Raw genomic sequence first — 16,806 nt, 5'->3', positions numbered from 1 at the left:
AATTATAATGCCTTTCCTTATAAACAATGAAGAGAGTAATCTAACATACAGATTACTGCATTTCTAAAGGCGCTCAGTTTTTGGACATACCTCACCTTAAGTTAACCTTAATATTCAGCTCAGTCCAAAAGTGGTTTCACTAGTCTCCAAAGAATCAGCTTAGTTTCAAAGACGAAAAATCCAAGGAATTATTGAACAGTTCAGTTACTAAGTTCTTATGCATGAACATTTGTGACTCAAGGATAACAATCATTAAGTAAAAGTTGACAACAAAGTCTGATTCTAAAATATCTAGACAGCACATTACTGAATTACCCATGGACACTTAGTTAACCTGACAAAGGATATACTAAGTAAGTCACTTTGATATGTCCTTTATTTTCTATTTTCAAAGTCTTTAACAATTTTGCCAAGGACCACAATCTGGTCTCAATGGCTGGTAATATTGTTTCGGTGGGAGTCTGTCTTTGGGACTCACAATGAGGAACCATTTTATCAAAGGCCACTCTACCTCCAAGCCAAATATTCTTTAAAATACCTATAAGTACTTGGTATGCAATGTTAAGAGAATTGTTTTTAGTTTTTTTACTTTACTTTTACTATACCCACAGAGTACACATCACTATAAATTTCAATAGCTTAATTTCCTTCATAAAGCAGGATGCAGGACTAAAACAATTTCATATGTTTTGCAAAAAAAAAACAAAAAAAACAGGAGTAATCTATATAGAAAAGTTGACAATATACTTGCTTTTATGCCATATGGATAGTATAGACTTGAACTAATCTGGAATTACCCTACTTATGTAAATTTATTTTTGTAAAATTTCTACTTGAATATGTTTACAGCAGCACTTACAGTGGACACAAGTACATGCTGCATATTTAAATATTATGCACAAACTATAAATGGCCTTTAGTATTCCCCATTTACTAAGAGCATTCAAATGCCAAGTCACTCAACAAATAATTAAAAATATACATACACACACACACACACGTCAAAATCAATGCTGCATATCAGTTGACATGGTTCAGGCATAATCTCACAATACAAAGCCTCATCAAGACAAAAGTACCTGCAAAGCTACAAGCAGTTAAATTCCTCTGACAGTTCCAATACTTGATCAATTTAAGCATAAATAAAAATGGGTGCTTATGGTAAGGAACCAAGTTTATCATGACAATAACATCATTCTTAATCAAGGACTGCCATGGTTCTCCAGAATTGAAAATAAAATACTTTGCCATTTTTGTAAACACATCACTTGGGCCTCATATTGACTCCTGACTAGGTCACACAAGCTGTGGTTGCATATCAGGTTTCTGAAAATTATCTCTCATTAAATTAAAATATTTCTTTAAATCATGGAGCATCTAAACTGCGACTCACTTCACGGCACTTCATTACTAATTGTTCAAGAGTTTCAACTATCTGTGGCAAAAGTTCTTCCTGGACATTTGGATGACTAATATACGAGTTCAACTGGCCAAGGTTATTGTACGCAGCATTTAATAAGGACTTTTCCTGCTTCACTTTAATTTCTAAAGGATCTTCATATAAAACTACTTCCTGCTTCTCTCCAGGAACAACAATAGAATGTGAATCAACTGAGCAAATGATGATTATGTTGCTTTTACCAGAGTGAACTTTATGAATGTGTTCACACAAACACGAACTATCTTCACATGAACACTTATACATATGTGAACATAAGTTTCCGCAAGGAAGGTCTTGACACTCAGCACTACAGAAAGCTTCCAAACACTCATCTCTGAGTTTAGTGACTTGAAAGAATTTACTTCGATCATCCTGGCAAACAACTTGCCATCTGCCATCTGACTCTGAAACATCTGCATCTGCAATGTCCAGACTTTTGGCATGATTTCCAATTTGAGGAACAGTGTTCTTTGCATTATGACTTGATTCCTCATGGCTCAGTCTCTGTTCAGTGTCTGTTCCTTCAATCCTCAGAAGAAGTAACAACAAATCATCAATCCTCTTCTTGGGTTTTGTCTTGGTAAAGAAGACTTCCAATGTACCATGAAATGCTTTGCAGTACATATCAGCAACAGAATTACAACTGGACAAGTCTCTAAGACACAGTGCCCATAATTCTGGCTGACTAACAATATTTGACTGGAAATATTCCACAAATTTTGGGTGGATGTTTTCATACTTCAATTTGAAATTTTCCATGAGTTTACTCAAATTCTGCTCATCTCTCTCCTGCATCAGAGCAGTGAGGTTATTCATCACTTCCTTTTGGGAATCACTGTCTACCATGCTGTCAACTTTCTTTTTCCAAGTCCTCTTTATATGCCACTGACACACAACATGCACACTGACATAACCAAAGACTGCAAGAAATGCTTCCCATCCACTGAAGTCTGCATCAGTCATGACACCATGAACAGAGAGGCTAGGACAGCGCTCTTTTACACTGGAGAAGAAATACCTAAGTATTTCTTCAGTCCTGCAGTTACTGATAAAATGAGCAACAGGCACACCTTTCCTATGGGCATCATGAATAATGAGTGAAAGTAAATAAAACCCATGTCTCCCACTAAAATATGTTGTGTCAATACAAAGAAAGCAGTTTTTGGCAGAATTCAAACACTTAAACTGTGTCTCTGTCTGTAATGCAATGAAAAATATATCTGACTGTGAAGGAAAGTATTTGTTACAATTCCCAATTACAATAGTACAGTACTGAGGCTTATAGAGCAAGACAGGATTGAAATCTTTCTTCTCCCATTCTTTGACCAACAGGAATACTGAATTAGCATCATCTTTGTCCAACCTAAAAGAAGAAAGGTAGTCATGTTTAATAGCGTTTAGAGTGCGAAGAGATATTAACTGTCCTTTCACAACCTCATCTCCAACCTTTCCCCGAAAAACAGCCTTGTTTCTAAGTTCATCCTGAACTTGTTTTGGAGATGCACCAACTGAAAAACGACTCTTAATGTAATCTAAACTTTTAGGTGCTATTGGATGGAACTGGGTATTCTCAAATTTCAGTTCATGATTATGAGAATAGAAATACTTGACAGTTACTTCACCCTGATACTTTGTGACAAACATGCGAGAAGGGCAAGTAGATCCAGTCTTTATGGTGCCCTTCTTGTATCTCTTACCAGTCAACCTTGGAGGTTCATCTTTTCTCCTGTGAGATTTATTTGATCCGTCATTCTGGCATATATAAATAGAATACAAGCCATTTTTTGTTTGGCAATCCCCACGATGCTTTGTAAAGTAAGTAAAATGTGCTATTTCTTCTTTTTCCTTCCAAGCATGAAACTCCTCCACCGAAGCAAACTTCAAGTTCTTCACTCCAATGCAAGCAGAATGCATCACCTCCATATGTCTTATCATCTGGGACACATGATAAAATTTTACTTGGCAATTGGGAAAAATACAGCTCCTTTTAGTGCACGAGCTTTCAATACCACAATGTTCCTTATGACGCTTCACTGAAGTTCTATATTTTGATGAATATCCACAGTTTTCACACTGAAAGAAGAGTCCTTTCTTAGGATCAACCTTCCTAAGGATCTGAGACTTGTGTGATGTATCACCACTAACACTACTGGATCCTTTATGAGACTGAGATGTGTGGTCTTTCTCCACAATAGTATCCCCTTCACCCGAACTCTTAACAGATAAACCATCCTGGACACTTATCACTATACTCTTATGACCAAACAATGCAGTATCATCTGAATCACCTTCTTCCAGTTCTTGCCAACCTTCTATCACTGGTTCACTTTTACAGATCCCACTATCTATTGACACTTCTGCTGTCAAATCCTCATGTCCTGAAGGACTAAGATTCTCACTGAGCTGTGGGGGTTCAACCTTAATTCTGCAAATTTTGTTTCCTATTTTTTCTGAGTCTTTTCCACCAGAGGAACTGTTTTTAACTGTAACAACTCTGTTTGTAACTGTGTCACTAGATGCCGAAATTCTGACTCGTTTCCTTTTAGGACCTTGACGACGATCTGCAGACAGTCTTTTGCCTGCTGTACGAAGCCCTTCACCAAGGTTATTTTCAGCATTTTCATAAACAATAAATTCTAACCTTGAAGAATCTTTGTTCGTTTTCTCCCCAACAGAAACTGTTCTTACGTTGCCTGGTGTATAGATTGCTGTACGTTTACCAGCTTGATTTCCAGTGGACCATTTCCCTGGTGAAAAGACAACCTTTTCTTTGTTATTCTGAAGGGATGATTCCACCTTTGGTTCTTTCACAATTCTTACTGAAGATCTTTTTTCTTGATAACGTGAAGCTCCTAAACTTCCAGAGGGGAGTTGCACCAGCATTCCATCTTGTACCACATAAACAGCTCCACAAGATTTTGTTCCACCTGAACCTGAACTTTCAGGAATATTCTTTGGCACTAGTAAACTATTGTCCTTATCTGTCCCTTTCACTTTATCTTGTTTACCAGACCATGAGAGTTTAGAGCATTTTTCATCTGCATATTCATTCCTTTTTGACATCAAATTGTCTCCATGACTTGACATAGCAGCTTTAACAATGATTTTTGAATTGCTGGTATTACCACTCAAACTGCCTCCTGATGAGCCGTCACACACAGCTGACCCCTCCATGGTTAGTGAGTTAAAAATTTTCAACTTTATCTAGCTAAAACAGTTTTAACATTTAAATCCTTCATTTACTATAAAACTTTGAGTGTAATGAACCAAACCAGGATACTATACATATTTTTTTTAATTACAACTTGAGAACATTACCAGAGTAAAATCTTCACCAACTTCTCTTTGATAGCACATAGCTAATACTGTCAGTCCATTTTTCCTTGAAGTCTGCTGCTATGAGTTCTTACAGAAAGTTGGTAATATGGCCTGAAAATAGAAAAATTTTTAATAAATGAATCTTTAGCATCATCTGATATACTGTGTTAAAAATCCAAGTTTATGAACATTTTTATTCTTAATATACAAAGTACAATTACTATATATAAATTTTCATAATAAAACTTATTACGTACTTGGATAATTGCCTACTGTTAAAGTTAGCTTATACTATCTCTGTGCTGATAGGTGAGTATGCATTCAAACAAAACATCGAATGGCTAACCAGAAGACTGTCTAGTACACCTGTTCTCCGTCAGGTGTGTTTCAAATGCTTTAGCTCTTGTCAGAATTCTCCTGGAAAGCCCCCTAAGCTGTGGGGAGGCGGAGTGGTGTCTTCTTTAATGTAATATCCAAATATGACAAATTTTTTATTAATTTGTATTTTCAATAGCTAATAAAACTGCTCTCTGAATGTAAGGATAAATTCTTCTAGTGCCAGCTGGAAACTGGTAAAAATCATTAAAATTGTAGATCAAGGAATTGGTGGTAATGGGGTTTGGCCAATGGGATGTGAGAGGAAGCATCAGTCAACCGTCTCTCACCCATGATGCCGTGATGCATCCAGTTTCTTCCAGCCCAGGTAACCAGATGAGGGGAGGCAAGATGTGAGCAGTATATTAAAAGACAACAGGTTTGTTAGCTATGAAAAATAAAAGTTAATTCAAAATATTTCATTTGTTCAAACACAGAAATAAACCTGGGTCTTAATGTATGGATAAACTCACTTTTGGTGGGAGGAAACCATCATGAACCGACTGGAGGTTCAGCACACCTAGTCTCACTTCCTGGCTAAAGAAAAGCAAAGGAAGGAGATGTAAGCCTCTGATCTCTTGAATATATAATTTATTAAACAGTCAGACTACTGGGCAAATATACAATGTGAAGAGACATTGTATTAGAGGAAGTTAAAGAACTATATCTGTTAGGACAACAACACTATGTTAGCCATCAATTTCGTTTATTGTCAGTCCTCTCTCCCCTTGTTAGAGAAAGGACTGGCTTCTGAGAGGATTTAATTGTGTAGGAATAAAATATATACTCAAACACAAAGGTCACTCACTCACCTGTAACTAACCAGTTCCAGCCTGCCAGTAGAGAAGAAAGGGAAAAGAGAAAAGGAAAAGATACCAGTCATCCCATTTATTCTAACTTTCACACCATCAACTTAAGTAAGATACAATCTGTCCTGCTAGGGGCAATGGATGAGCTACATAACTTGTTGAGCAGCCACCACCAGACCCAAGGAAAAAAGTCAAGTGTCCCAAGGACCTATGGGCAACGTTCACAGAGAGAAGGATGTGAAGGTGGTTTGACAAAGCAAAGTATCACAATTTTTGAAAGTAAATTGTATTTTTCCTAACTATACAAACCTGAGGAACTACTTTCAGCGTGGGCTGGAATTACGGCCATTAAATTCTTGAGCAAGGTGGTTAGGCAGTCACTACCTTCTGGTGGGCAGGTAGGCACGCCTGCCTGGATGAAAACACTCCATTTTGCCTTTCGGCCCAGGTTTTAGATTGAGGGGTGACATTAGGTGGGCATGTATGTAAAGGACCTCAGGTTTGTATACTAATTAGGAAAAATACAATTTACTTTTAAAAAATTGTGATTTGTTCCTACACGATATACAAACCCTCGGTCCTTTACATAAGGAAGACTCACTGATTGGTGGAAGGCATGTGAGTGAGCCTCTAGAACTGACTGGAGTTCTGCACACTTAGTCATAAGAGCGAGGAGTGCCCTGCCTCTGACAATTTGATTGGAGTATAGGAGCTGCATGATCGAGAGTCAGCCTTCTGGATCTTTTCAAAATGAGTGAGGAATCATAACTCCTCCGAAAAAGGGCTGGGAAGAATAATAGAGTTGGAGGCTTTAATGCAAAGTTCTGGGAAGGGTTTGCATAACTGCCAGTCTCCTTCCTCCCCTTGCTAGAGGAAGGAGCGGGATTGCTTCTATGATTCTGATAAGAAAAATAGAAAGGAAGCTCAAAGTGCAAGCTTGCCGCATCAATCAATCAACCAGCCAGTGTAAGTTCAAGTCCTATCCTCATCCTGAAGGAAGAGGAGTAGAAGGACAAGGAGGGTAAGGTGGAGAGGCCAGTCACTCTCGCATCGTTCTTACCTCTAGAACCGCACACCATAGGTGAGATGCAACCTGTCCTCTTGAAGGAGCCAGGTAAGCAACTCAACCTGTGAGCATCCACCACCAGTCCAAGGAAAAGAGGTTGCAAGGACCTGTGGGCAGACCCGAAGGATGGAAGATATATATATGGTCGCAATGAAACCTCATCTATCCTCCGGTCCAACATATTCTTTGGAGTGATGAAATGTGCCCATCCACTGGACATATCCAACTGCACAGAAGTCTCTCACGATCTCATAAGACTCGGAGAAAGTCGTGTCATTGGACACTTCTGCATTGGCAGTCTGCAGTGGATAAAGGATCGACACTCAATGAAGGGTGTCATTTCTTCATAAGTACAGCAACGCACCAATAGGACAAATAATGACTGATCTGGATCAAACAATACAAAGTCCACAGCGCAGGAGATTATGAAGGACTCGGACTCGTCAACAGATGCTGACTGATTGTGCTGCTGTGCATCCGAGACTTAGACACAAGTCATAACATGACACCTGCCTTATGAAGGGTTATGCTGAGAACAACCATACAAATTATCTATCTTGTTTGCCAAGAATGTAGAGAGACAAGATGAAGATTCTCGCGAGGCATATGCACATTAGACGATAGTCAACTGCCTTCTAGAGACAGGTCTCTGTGATGGCAAGACACAAGTTTCTCTTCAGTAGTTGAATCTCAACCAAAGAGTACTATATTACTAGTGAATGACTGAAGTGAATGTGGACCTACGTCTTTACACTTGAATCAAGAGAAGTAAACTCTCAAGATTCTTATAGAAAAGTCCCGTCGATGACACCAACCAGTGAAGACGGCTTTAATCCCTGTTATTTTACAGAAGACTGAAAAGTTAATCTGCTATTTCATTGCTGCTCAGCGAGTAAGTGGGAGCTTGCAATGAAAGTGGAGTCTTTCAGTTATAAAAACAAGGATTGTACTGCCTGAAGAACTGATTCTTGTGGGTTGGATCATGGAGGAAGTTTCTATTTACTTTGAGAGCAGAGCTAGTCGGGCGGGGAACAGGCGAAGTCTTCCGTTATTCACTCACAATTCAGGGTGAACAAAGAATAATTGAACACCTTGCGAATTAGTAAATGTATATTAGAAGACAAACTCAAATTGTCTGAAGAATATCGTTCTGTGTCGTTGCAGCGGCCGATGGGGCAGGTGCGATGAAGAAGAAGACTAGGCTACAGACTTCTGTTATGCAGTGGGGTAAACATTAAGATGATAACGAGTCTAATGAGATATACCTCTGTCTGAAAATTCTTGCCACGGCAAATGTGGTGCAGGAGTTGGGCATAAACGTATGCGAGAATTCCTGCCAACCAGAGACCTAAGTCTGTGATTGCTGGGCAGAGATTCGAATTGGTAGTCAATCTTCAACAGAGGAGAAACAATACCAAACCAAAAAGAATCTTGGAGAGCGAGCAGTACTGAGGCAGAGCCATACACTGCTCACTCAACTTGTCATCCTGAGTTGCCTGGTAGATCATTCCATGAAGGAACGCGTTTGGCTAGAACCATCGAGCGCAAAAAAGATACACTTGAACATCTGAAAGTGAAGAGGTGCCCTCACAGGAGATGTAACTCCTCTGCTTAGCTGTGCAGTCATGTCTTCATTGTCTTTCATCATCATCACTGGTGAGTACCCTATTTACATATGTTGTGCTAGTGTAAAACCATTTTTTAATGTCCATACATATTTTGTTTTTTCTCTCTCTTGTGATTTTACATACAACTGTTTCCCTTGTAAAAATAAAACTGGACAACTTAAATAGTAACTGTATGGAAGATAACATGCATGACTGAATACTTACAGGGGTGACTGGATTATTTTCATGTACGTAACTAAGTCATACAGTGCAGGCGGTCCCCGGGTTACGACGGTTCCGGCTTACGACGTTCCGAGGTTACGACGCTTTTTCTTAAATATTCAATGGAAAATCCGTCCTGGGTTACGACGCTTGTTCCGAGGTTACGACGCTGACGCTTCCGACGCTCCGAGATAACGACGCTTTTAAAAAACGCATGCTATGATAAAAATCCTTTATAGTTTAGCACAGTATATAATAAAAATATGTTTTTGGTTACATTACAACAAAAATTTTGAGGTTATGATGATTTTTGACACTTTTTTTTTTTCGTATTTTTTGAATTTTTTTAGTGACGCCGCATATGCGGAACTAGTTTGCGGGCGAATGAATACACTAGCTTGGGATGCGCAGTTTAAAACAGTCCAAAAGCGCAAATATAATGAAAAATCATTGCTTGTTTCCAGTACATAATTAAAAAAACTAAGTTTCTGGTTAGATTACAACACAAATTCCAAGGTTACGACGTTTTGTTATGCTTTTTAACGATACCTCATATGCAGAACTAGTTTTGAGCGGAGGTGCATAAATTAATTAACGCTATTAAACTGTATGGTAAATTGACCGAACAACGACCTCGGACGGTCGAGGACGCCAAGCGTAACAATACGAAAGGACGCCACTTCAATCGCGTCTCTGCCTGAAGTTCAGTCGGTTGTGTGCTAAGACGTTGCTGAAATTCCTTGCCATTTTCGCAAATTTACAATGGCTCCTAAACGCCAAAGTACTTCCTCCGATGATAGTTCATCCAAGAAGAGGAAGGTCATCACGATGGAGGTCAAATATGACGTGGTAAAGCGTTCGGAGAAGGGAGAAACTAACACCGAAATAGGCCGTTCTTTAGGCTTGAGCAGGACCACGGTGGTAACCATTGTGAAGGACAAGGAACGTATTCTGAAGCATGTTAAGGATGCTGCACCGATGAAGTCAACGGTGATAAACGAGAAGCAACGTAGCCAGAGCATTGTTGAAATGGAGAAATTGCTCATGATCTGGCTGTAGGACCAGAACCAGCGGACGTGTTCCGGTAAGCTTAAGTGTGATCCAGGAGAAGGCTAGAGCGCTGCATGAGGCAGTAGTGAAAAAGTTTGGCGAAGGCAGTGCTGGTGGTGAATTTTCCGCGAGTAGAGGTTGGTTTAACCGTTTTAAGGCTCGTGCAAATTTGCATAATGTGAAGCTGCAAGGTGAAGCTGCTAGTGCTGATAGCGAAGCAGCAGAAAGTTTTCCAGGTGGTTTGGCTGAGATAATTAAGGATGGTGGTTACACGGCTGACCAAGTCTTTAATGTGGATGAGACTGGATTATTTTGGAAAAGAATGCCAAATCGAACGTACCTTTCCAAGGAGGAGAAGTCAGCACCTGGCCATAAAGCTGGAAAGGAGCGACTGACTTTGCTGTTTGGGGCCAATGCAAGTGGTGATTTGAAACTGAAGCCCTTGCTGGTGTATTTGGCCGAGAATCCCAGGGCTTTCAAGGGCATTTCAAGAGTCAACTCCCTGTGATTTGGAAATCAAACAAGAAGGCTTGGGTTACCTTAATGGTCTTCGAAGATTGGTTCAATGACCATTTCGTGCCAGCAGTGGAGCGGTATTTGACTTCGAAGGTCTGCCTTTTAAGGCCCTCTTAGTCCTGGACAATGCCCCTGGTCACCCTTCAAATTTGAGCGACATGCATCCTAATGTGAAGGTGGTGTACCTCCCACCCAATACCACATCGCTGATACAGCCAATGGACCAGGGAGTAATAGCTAATTTCAAGGCTTACTACCTTAGAAGGACCATACGTTTTGCTTTGAGGGCCATAGAAGCTAACAAGGAGTTGACACTGAAGCAATTCTGGAAGGGCTACAACATTGCTGATGCAGTGAAAAATATTGCAAGTGCTTGGGACGAGGTGAAGACGACCACTTTAAATGGGGCCTGGAAGAAACTGTGTCCACAGTTTGTGCACAGTTTTGAAGGCTTTGACCAGGCAGAAGACGTCGAGACTGTGACGAGGAAGATCGTAGGGCTAAGCAAGAGGCTGAAAAACTAGATCTTGAACCTGATGATGTAAACAGAGCTGCTGGCTTCCCATGGAGAGGAATTGTCTGCAGGACTTACTTGAACGTTGAACAACAAATGATTGATAAGAGGAGGCGGCACCAGAGCCAAAACCCAGGTCATTAACTGTGAAAGGCTTGTCAGAGGGTTTTACTCATCTGGAGAGAGCCTGGCTTCTTTTGAGGCAGAAGACCCACCCTAACGTTTCTAGGTTTGACAAAATCAAGAGAGGAATCATGGATTTGGTGACTTTCTACAAGGAGACCCTGAAGGAGAAGCAGACGAAGAGAAGTGTGCAGTCCAGGCTTGACACTTTCTTTCACAAGTCTCCAGTACCACCACCTCCCACTCCTAGTCCTGGTAAGGAATTCTGAAACTGTTTTACTAATTTAAGTGTTTACATAGTGTACATATTAAAATGTGTTAATTTTTTAATGTAACAACTAAATAAGAGTAAATTGTAACTTCATTAATTTTCATCATTTGTAATTTTATTGCAGAAGTGGTTGACAGTTCCAGATCCCCCTGTACTACCTGTGGACAGTTCCAGATCTCCCTGTACTACCTGTGACAGTTCCAGATCTCCCTGTACTACTGTGACAGTTCCAGATCCCCCTGTACCTGGACCCTCTGTATCAGCCCGCCCACTGTACGTGTACAATCAGGTAAGCAATTTCATTTTTCTCATTTTCATGTTGGAAATTGTTTACACCCTACATACATACGTACACTAACTTACATAGTGGTACAATGTGTTTGATGTTGCATAACCTTATTATTTTTTTTTTTTTTCATTTCAGACCCCTTTGATAGTGACAGTGACCCAGATGACCCTGAGCCTTTCCATGGTTTTGATGCCTCGCCCTATACATCAGGTAAGGAATCCTTAACAAATTTGTATAAAATGTTTTATAAATTGCTAATAGAAATTTTATTAAAAGTGTACATATGCTACAATTACATCCACCTTATAATATATTTATGTACCCTATCATTCTTTCCAGATCTAGATGTTCCCTCATCAGTTGATACGAGTATCACCTCTCCAGAGCCCAAATCAGTTGATACGAGTAGTATCACCTCTCCCATTCCTTCAGGTAAAAGAATTCTTCATTTTTTATATTGAACATACGTATTACACACTACATATGTCAAACAGTAATAACATGTGCAGTAGTTACAGTAGTAGTAACTATCATTTTATATATTTTTTATCATTCCAGACTCCCAAGCACCTGCCCATCCCAATCCATAGCCCAGCCACCCCACTCTCATGTACCATATGGCCATCCCAGTAAGCAAGCCAACCACTAGAATTTGGTAAGGACATTTTTTTTTATTAATGTTTTATTATTACATATGTAATAACCATGTTATGTATGTAACATACATACTATAATCATATGTACTATTACATTATCATTCCAGACTGGCATGCACCTGTGACTTACATAAACCAGACCTCCACATAGCCTACATGTCTTCATTTTGCTGAAGGTAAGGAATTCTCAGTTGTGTTTAATGTTTGCATACGTACAATAAATTTTGTACACCTAAGTGGTTACATACTGTCCTTTAATATTAATTCTTCATTCCAGACTGCCCATCATCCTAGCCTGTTATCTGTGATAAAGCACACTGAAGTTAGGTTTGGAATGCATCCTTATCATGAATGCTCTACACCTCCACCTCCATCTCCCACAACCTAGGTAACAGCTTTGAGACTCACTAAAAGTTGGTAAGTTATGTAAGGAATTTCTAAATTAAGTTTTATACTACGTACATGTTATATGTGATATTAAACCACTGTATGGTGCATATTACTGTATGTAAACTTACTCTGCATAGAGGACTTACTGACAAAATTATTTTTTGTACATTCCAGAGTCCCCTGAATGATGTAGGCTATGGGGCCACATAAGACTTTGTCCATCCAGGGTTACATTGAACGACAACTTTAAACTAAAAGTAAGGAATTAATTAACATACATTAACTCTTTAGTACTCTTGATATATCTACAGTAATTAACATATTGCATTCACAACTTTCTGTAGTGTATATTTTGTACACTAATTTTGTTACCTTTCCCTTCCAGAACCAACATTTTTCACACAACTCCAGGTTGTTACTAACAAATTACTACAAGTGTCATCAAGGGATAACTACAAGTAGAAGCACCATTTTTGGATGGAAAAAACCCTTCAGGAAAGTATACGTATCACATGTAACATGTAGTGTAACAAAGTATGAACAGTAAGGTTTTTACATACAGTAGTATTACATACGTACATAACTTTTTTTTACAGGAATTTCCAACCAAGTTTGATTATGTACATACATGTTATAAACCACTGTACGTATGGTTACTGTATGTAACTTACTAAACATACATACATGACTTAACTTTGATACTTTTTTGGTACATTCCAGAAAAACCAGGACCCCCTCCATGATGCAGGCTATGGGGCCACATAAAACTTTGTCCAGGGTTACTACATAACATAAAGGTAAGGAATTATACATAGTAGTAAACATACATTAAGTAAGTTTTATACGTACTAAAAAAAAGTGACCAAGATCTCTCACATGGGATAAGTGATCAAGGTCCCTCATGGAATTACATACTACTGTACACTCCCTGCTGAACAGGGGGTGTAGACCAATCATTTACAACATGCATACGTACCAGTTGATATTAAACCACTGTATGGTGCATATTACTGTATGTAACTTACTATGCATAGAGTACTTACTGACAAAATTATTTTTTGTACATTCCAGAACCCCCTGAATGATGTAGGCTATGGGGCCACATAAGACTTTGTGCATCCAGGGTTACATAGCACGACAACTTTAAACTAAAGGTAAGGAATTAATTAACATACATTAACTAAGTTTTATACATGTTATATATGTGATATTAAACCACTGTATGGTGCATATTACTGTATGTAACTTACTATGCATAGAGTACTTACTGACATACTAATTATTTTTTGTACATTCCAGAACCCCCTGAATGATGTAGGCTATGGGGCCACATAAGACTTTGTGCATCCAGGGTTACATAGCATGACAACTTTAAACTAAAAGTAAGGAATTAATTCACATACATTAACTTTTTTACTCTTGATATAACTCAAAGTAAGGAATTATAAACTAAAAGTAAGGAATTAATTAACATACATTAACTCTTTTACTCTTGATATCTATAATTTACATATTGCATTCAGGACTTTGTGTAGTATTTTGTACTAATTGTGTTATACTTTTACCTTCCAGAGCTACCAGACTGGGATTTTAGTGTACTCCAGGATCTACCAAAGGATTACATACGTACTACGTAGTGTACAGTGCATAATATAGTGTTTAGTGTATAATCTAACCTAAGGATTAAGTGTAGTACATTGTGCTTTATAGTGTCACAAGAGTTTAATAAAGAATTATACCTTCAAGAACCATCCTTTGCCATTGAAATAACCACACTACACATCATGCAATACTTGCATGTCACACAGGTAAGGTCTCTCTAACTTTTTCTTAGTTTAAGGCATATTTCCAAGTGTCGTTCCGGCTTACGACGATTTTCGGCTTACGACGCGCCTCAAGAACGGAACCCCCGTCGTAACCCGGGGACTGCCTGTATGTATTTTTAACCATAAAATATAAGATTTACTTTGAAACAGTATCAATAATATTTCAAAGATTAATATGCACTGTAATAGGATGATATTTTAATGTATATTTGATGTAGGATGGTATTTTTATGGATACTTTGGTGTTTACACATTCAGGACAGGCAGTTATACTCATTTTTAGATGGGAGTTCCAAGTATTTGCGGGTTCTAGCTATTTGCAGGGGTCTGGTACACATTAACAAAACTGTAAGACTTAACTTTACAAAAAACTTAAAATTAAATTTTTTTTTCTTTTTTTTATTTTTACATTTTTTTTACTTTTTTATACTTTATGTTTTTTTTTTTTACAAAATTTTGATTTCTTCACCACTTTCAACTTTCTGTTTTTTCGTAGTATCAATTGGATCTTCCTTTTTGCTTACTCCTACTAAAGGCCTCTTTAAAAACTAATTATCCAAGGAAGATTGCTTCTGCCTACTTTTCACAATGTTCCTGAAACGACTCAGGCAAACGTCATCGAACTGCGCAAGTATACGACCTTTGTAAGCCTTTTCGGGGAGTCTCTTTTCTACAAATGATTGCACCTTATGAAAAGCAGCTAGAGCATCCTTAATTTCTGCCGTTGTCATATGGTCGTCCTCCTCCTCCTCGCAACTGCTAGAGAACTCTTCTTGAACGACGTTATGTTACATGGCCTCCAACTCCTTCAGGTCATCCGTCGTAAGCTCCTCTTGGTGCTCCTCGAGAAGGTCATTGATGTCGTCCTCTTCGACGACTAGCCCCATGGACTTGCCAAGTGCAACGATCTCATCAAGATCTGGTTGCGAAACAGTTTCAGGATCGTCAACTGTTCCTGAATCTGCAGCACCAGCTTCGCCCACGTTGAATCCCTCAAAGTCTCGGGCAGATACGGCATCAGGCCAGAGTTTCCTCCACGAAGAATTCAAGGTTCGCCTTGAAACCTCCTGCCAAGCTTGATTGATGAGTCGGATGCATATCACAACATCGAAATGCTCCTTCCAAAATTCACGCAAGGTGAGGTTTGTGGTATCGGTGATGTCAAAACATCTCTTGAAAAGATGTTTTGTATACAGCTTCTTAAAGTTCGATATCACTTGCTGGTCCATGGGCTGGAGGAGAGGGGTGGTGTTAGGCGGAAGATAAAGAACCTTGATAAAAGATATCTTCCTCGAGGCCAGGAGGGTGAGCAGGGGCATTGTCCAACAACAGCTTCTCCTTTAGCACTTTGTGGGCCTTGAAGGCTTGAGGAGTCTCCGAATGATACAAAAGTAGGGGCTTCACCTTGCAATCCCCACTGGCATTCAAACAAAGTAAGCCTGTCTTCTATAGGCTTATGCCCGGGTAGCTTCTTCTCTTCCTGCGTGATGTACTTCTGACGAGGCATTTTTTTTCCAAAAAAGGCCAGTCTCATCACAGTTGAAGACTTGCTGAGAACTGTAGCCTTCGTTGATCGTCATCTCGGCGAACATCTTAATAAAGGCTTCGGCCGCTTTCGTGTCCAAGCTGGCAGCCTCCCCATGCTGCACCACCGAATGGATGCCAGTCCATTTACGGAATTTTTCGAACCATCCATGAGAAGCCTTGAAGTCTGGGGTTGGCGTCGATGTCCCTTCTCCTCTGTCGGCTTCGGCCTGGGCAATCAAATCGCAGAAAATAGCGCTGGCCTTGTGGCAGATTGCCGTCTCAGTTATCGTATCGCCAGCGATTTCTTTGTCTTTTATCCAGACAAGAAGCCGCCTTTCCATCTCATCGTGCACGTGGCTCCTCTTGCTAGACAAAATAGTCACGCCCTTGGAAGGTGTAGCTGCTTTGATGGCTTCCTTCTGCTTAAGGATGGTGCCTATTGTCGATGGATTTCGGCCATATTCCTTGGTGATCACACTCAATCTCATGCCAGCTTCATACTTTTTAATGATATCTATCTTTGTCTCCAAAGAAAGCATCCTCTTCTTTCCGTGAACTTCAACTTTCTTGGGACCCATGACTACGTATACTATACTGTACGTAATTAAGTTATGTAGTATACGTATGTAGTAAAGTTCTCACACAACACGATAAAGTAGTACTACACCTAAATCACTAACGAATTTACGTTAATAAACAAAATCGCATAGAACGAATGAATTCCGCGTGCTTACGATAACGATGCTGCTGCCAAGTGGCCGAAAAAGCACGCCGCTACGTAGATGCATGATGGGGTCATGGGATAG

General features: G+C 39.4%; 1 protein-coding gene and 1 long non-coding RNA gene across 2 annotated transcripts in view; one reads left to right on the top strand and one right to left on the bottom strand.

The window, feature by feature from the left end:
* Positions 1–362: 362 nt before the first annotated feature.
* The window catches only part of LOC135212123 (uncharacterized), a 107,801-nt gene continuing 91,357 nt past the window's right edge, over positions 363–16,806 (bottom strand). The window contains exon 2 of the mRNA XM_064245522.1: positions 363–4,870. Within this exon, the coding sequence (XP_064101592.1) occupies positions 1,367–4,615 (3,249 nt within the window). The 5' untranslated portion in view covers positions 4,616–4,870 and the 3' untranslated portion in view covers positions 363–1,366. The remainder of the gene's footprint in view (positions 4,871–16,806) is intronic.
* Positions 12,537–14,222, top strand: LOC135212122 (uncharacterized). Its single transcript, XR_010313822.1, has 4 exons — positions 12,537–12,674; positions 12,822–12,904; positions 13,033–13,444; positions 13,719–14,222. It is a non-coding gene; the product is annotated as an uncharacterized LOC135212122 (long non-coding RNA).

Source organism: Macrobrachium nipponense, chromosome 40 (assembly GCF_015104395.2).
Source record: "Macrobrachium nipponense isolate FS-2020 chromosome 40, ASM1510439v2, whole genome shotgun sequence".
NCBI lineage: Eukaryota > Metazoa > Arthropoda > Malacostraca > Decapoda > Palaemonidae > Macrobrachium > Macrobrachium nipponense.
Note: the sequence above shows the minus strand (reverse complement) of the source record. Positions and strands in the feature narration are given on the sequence as shown.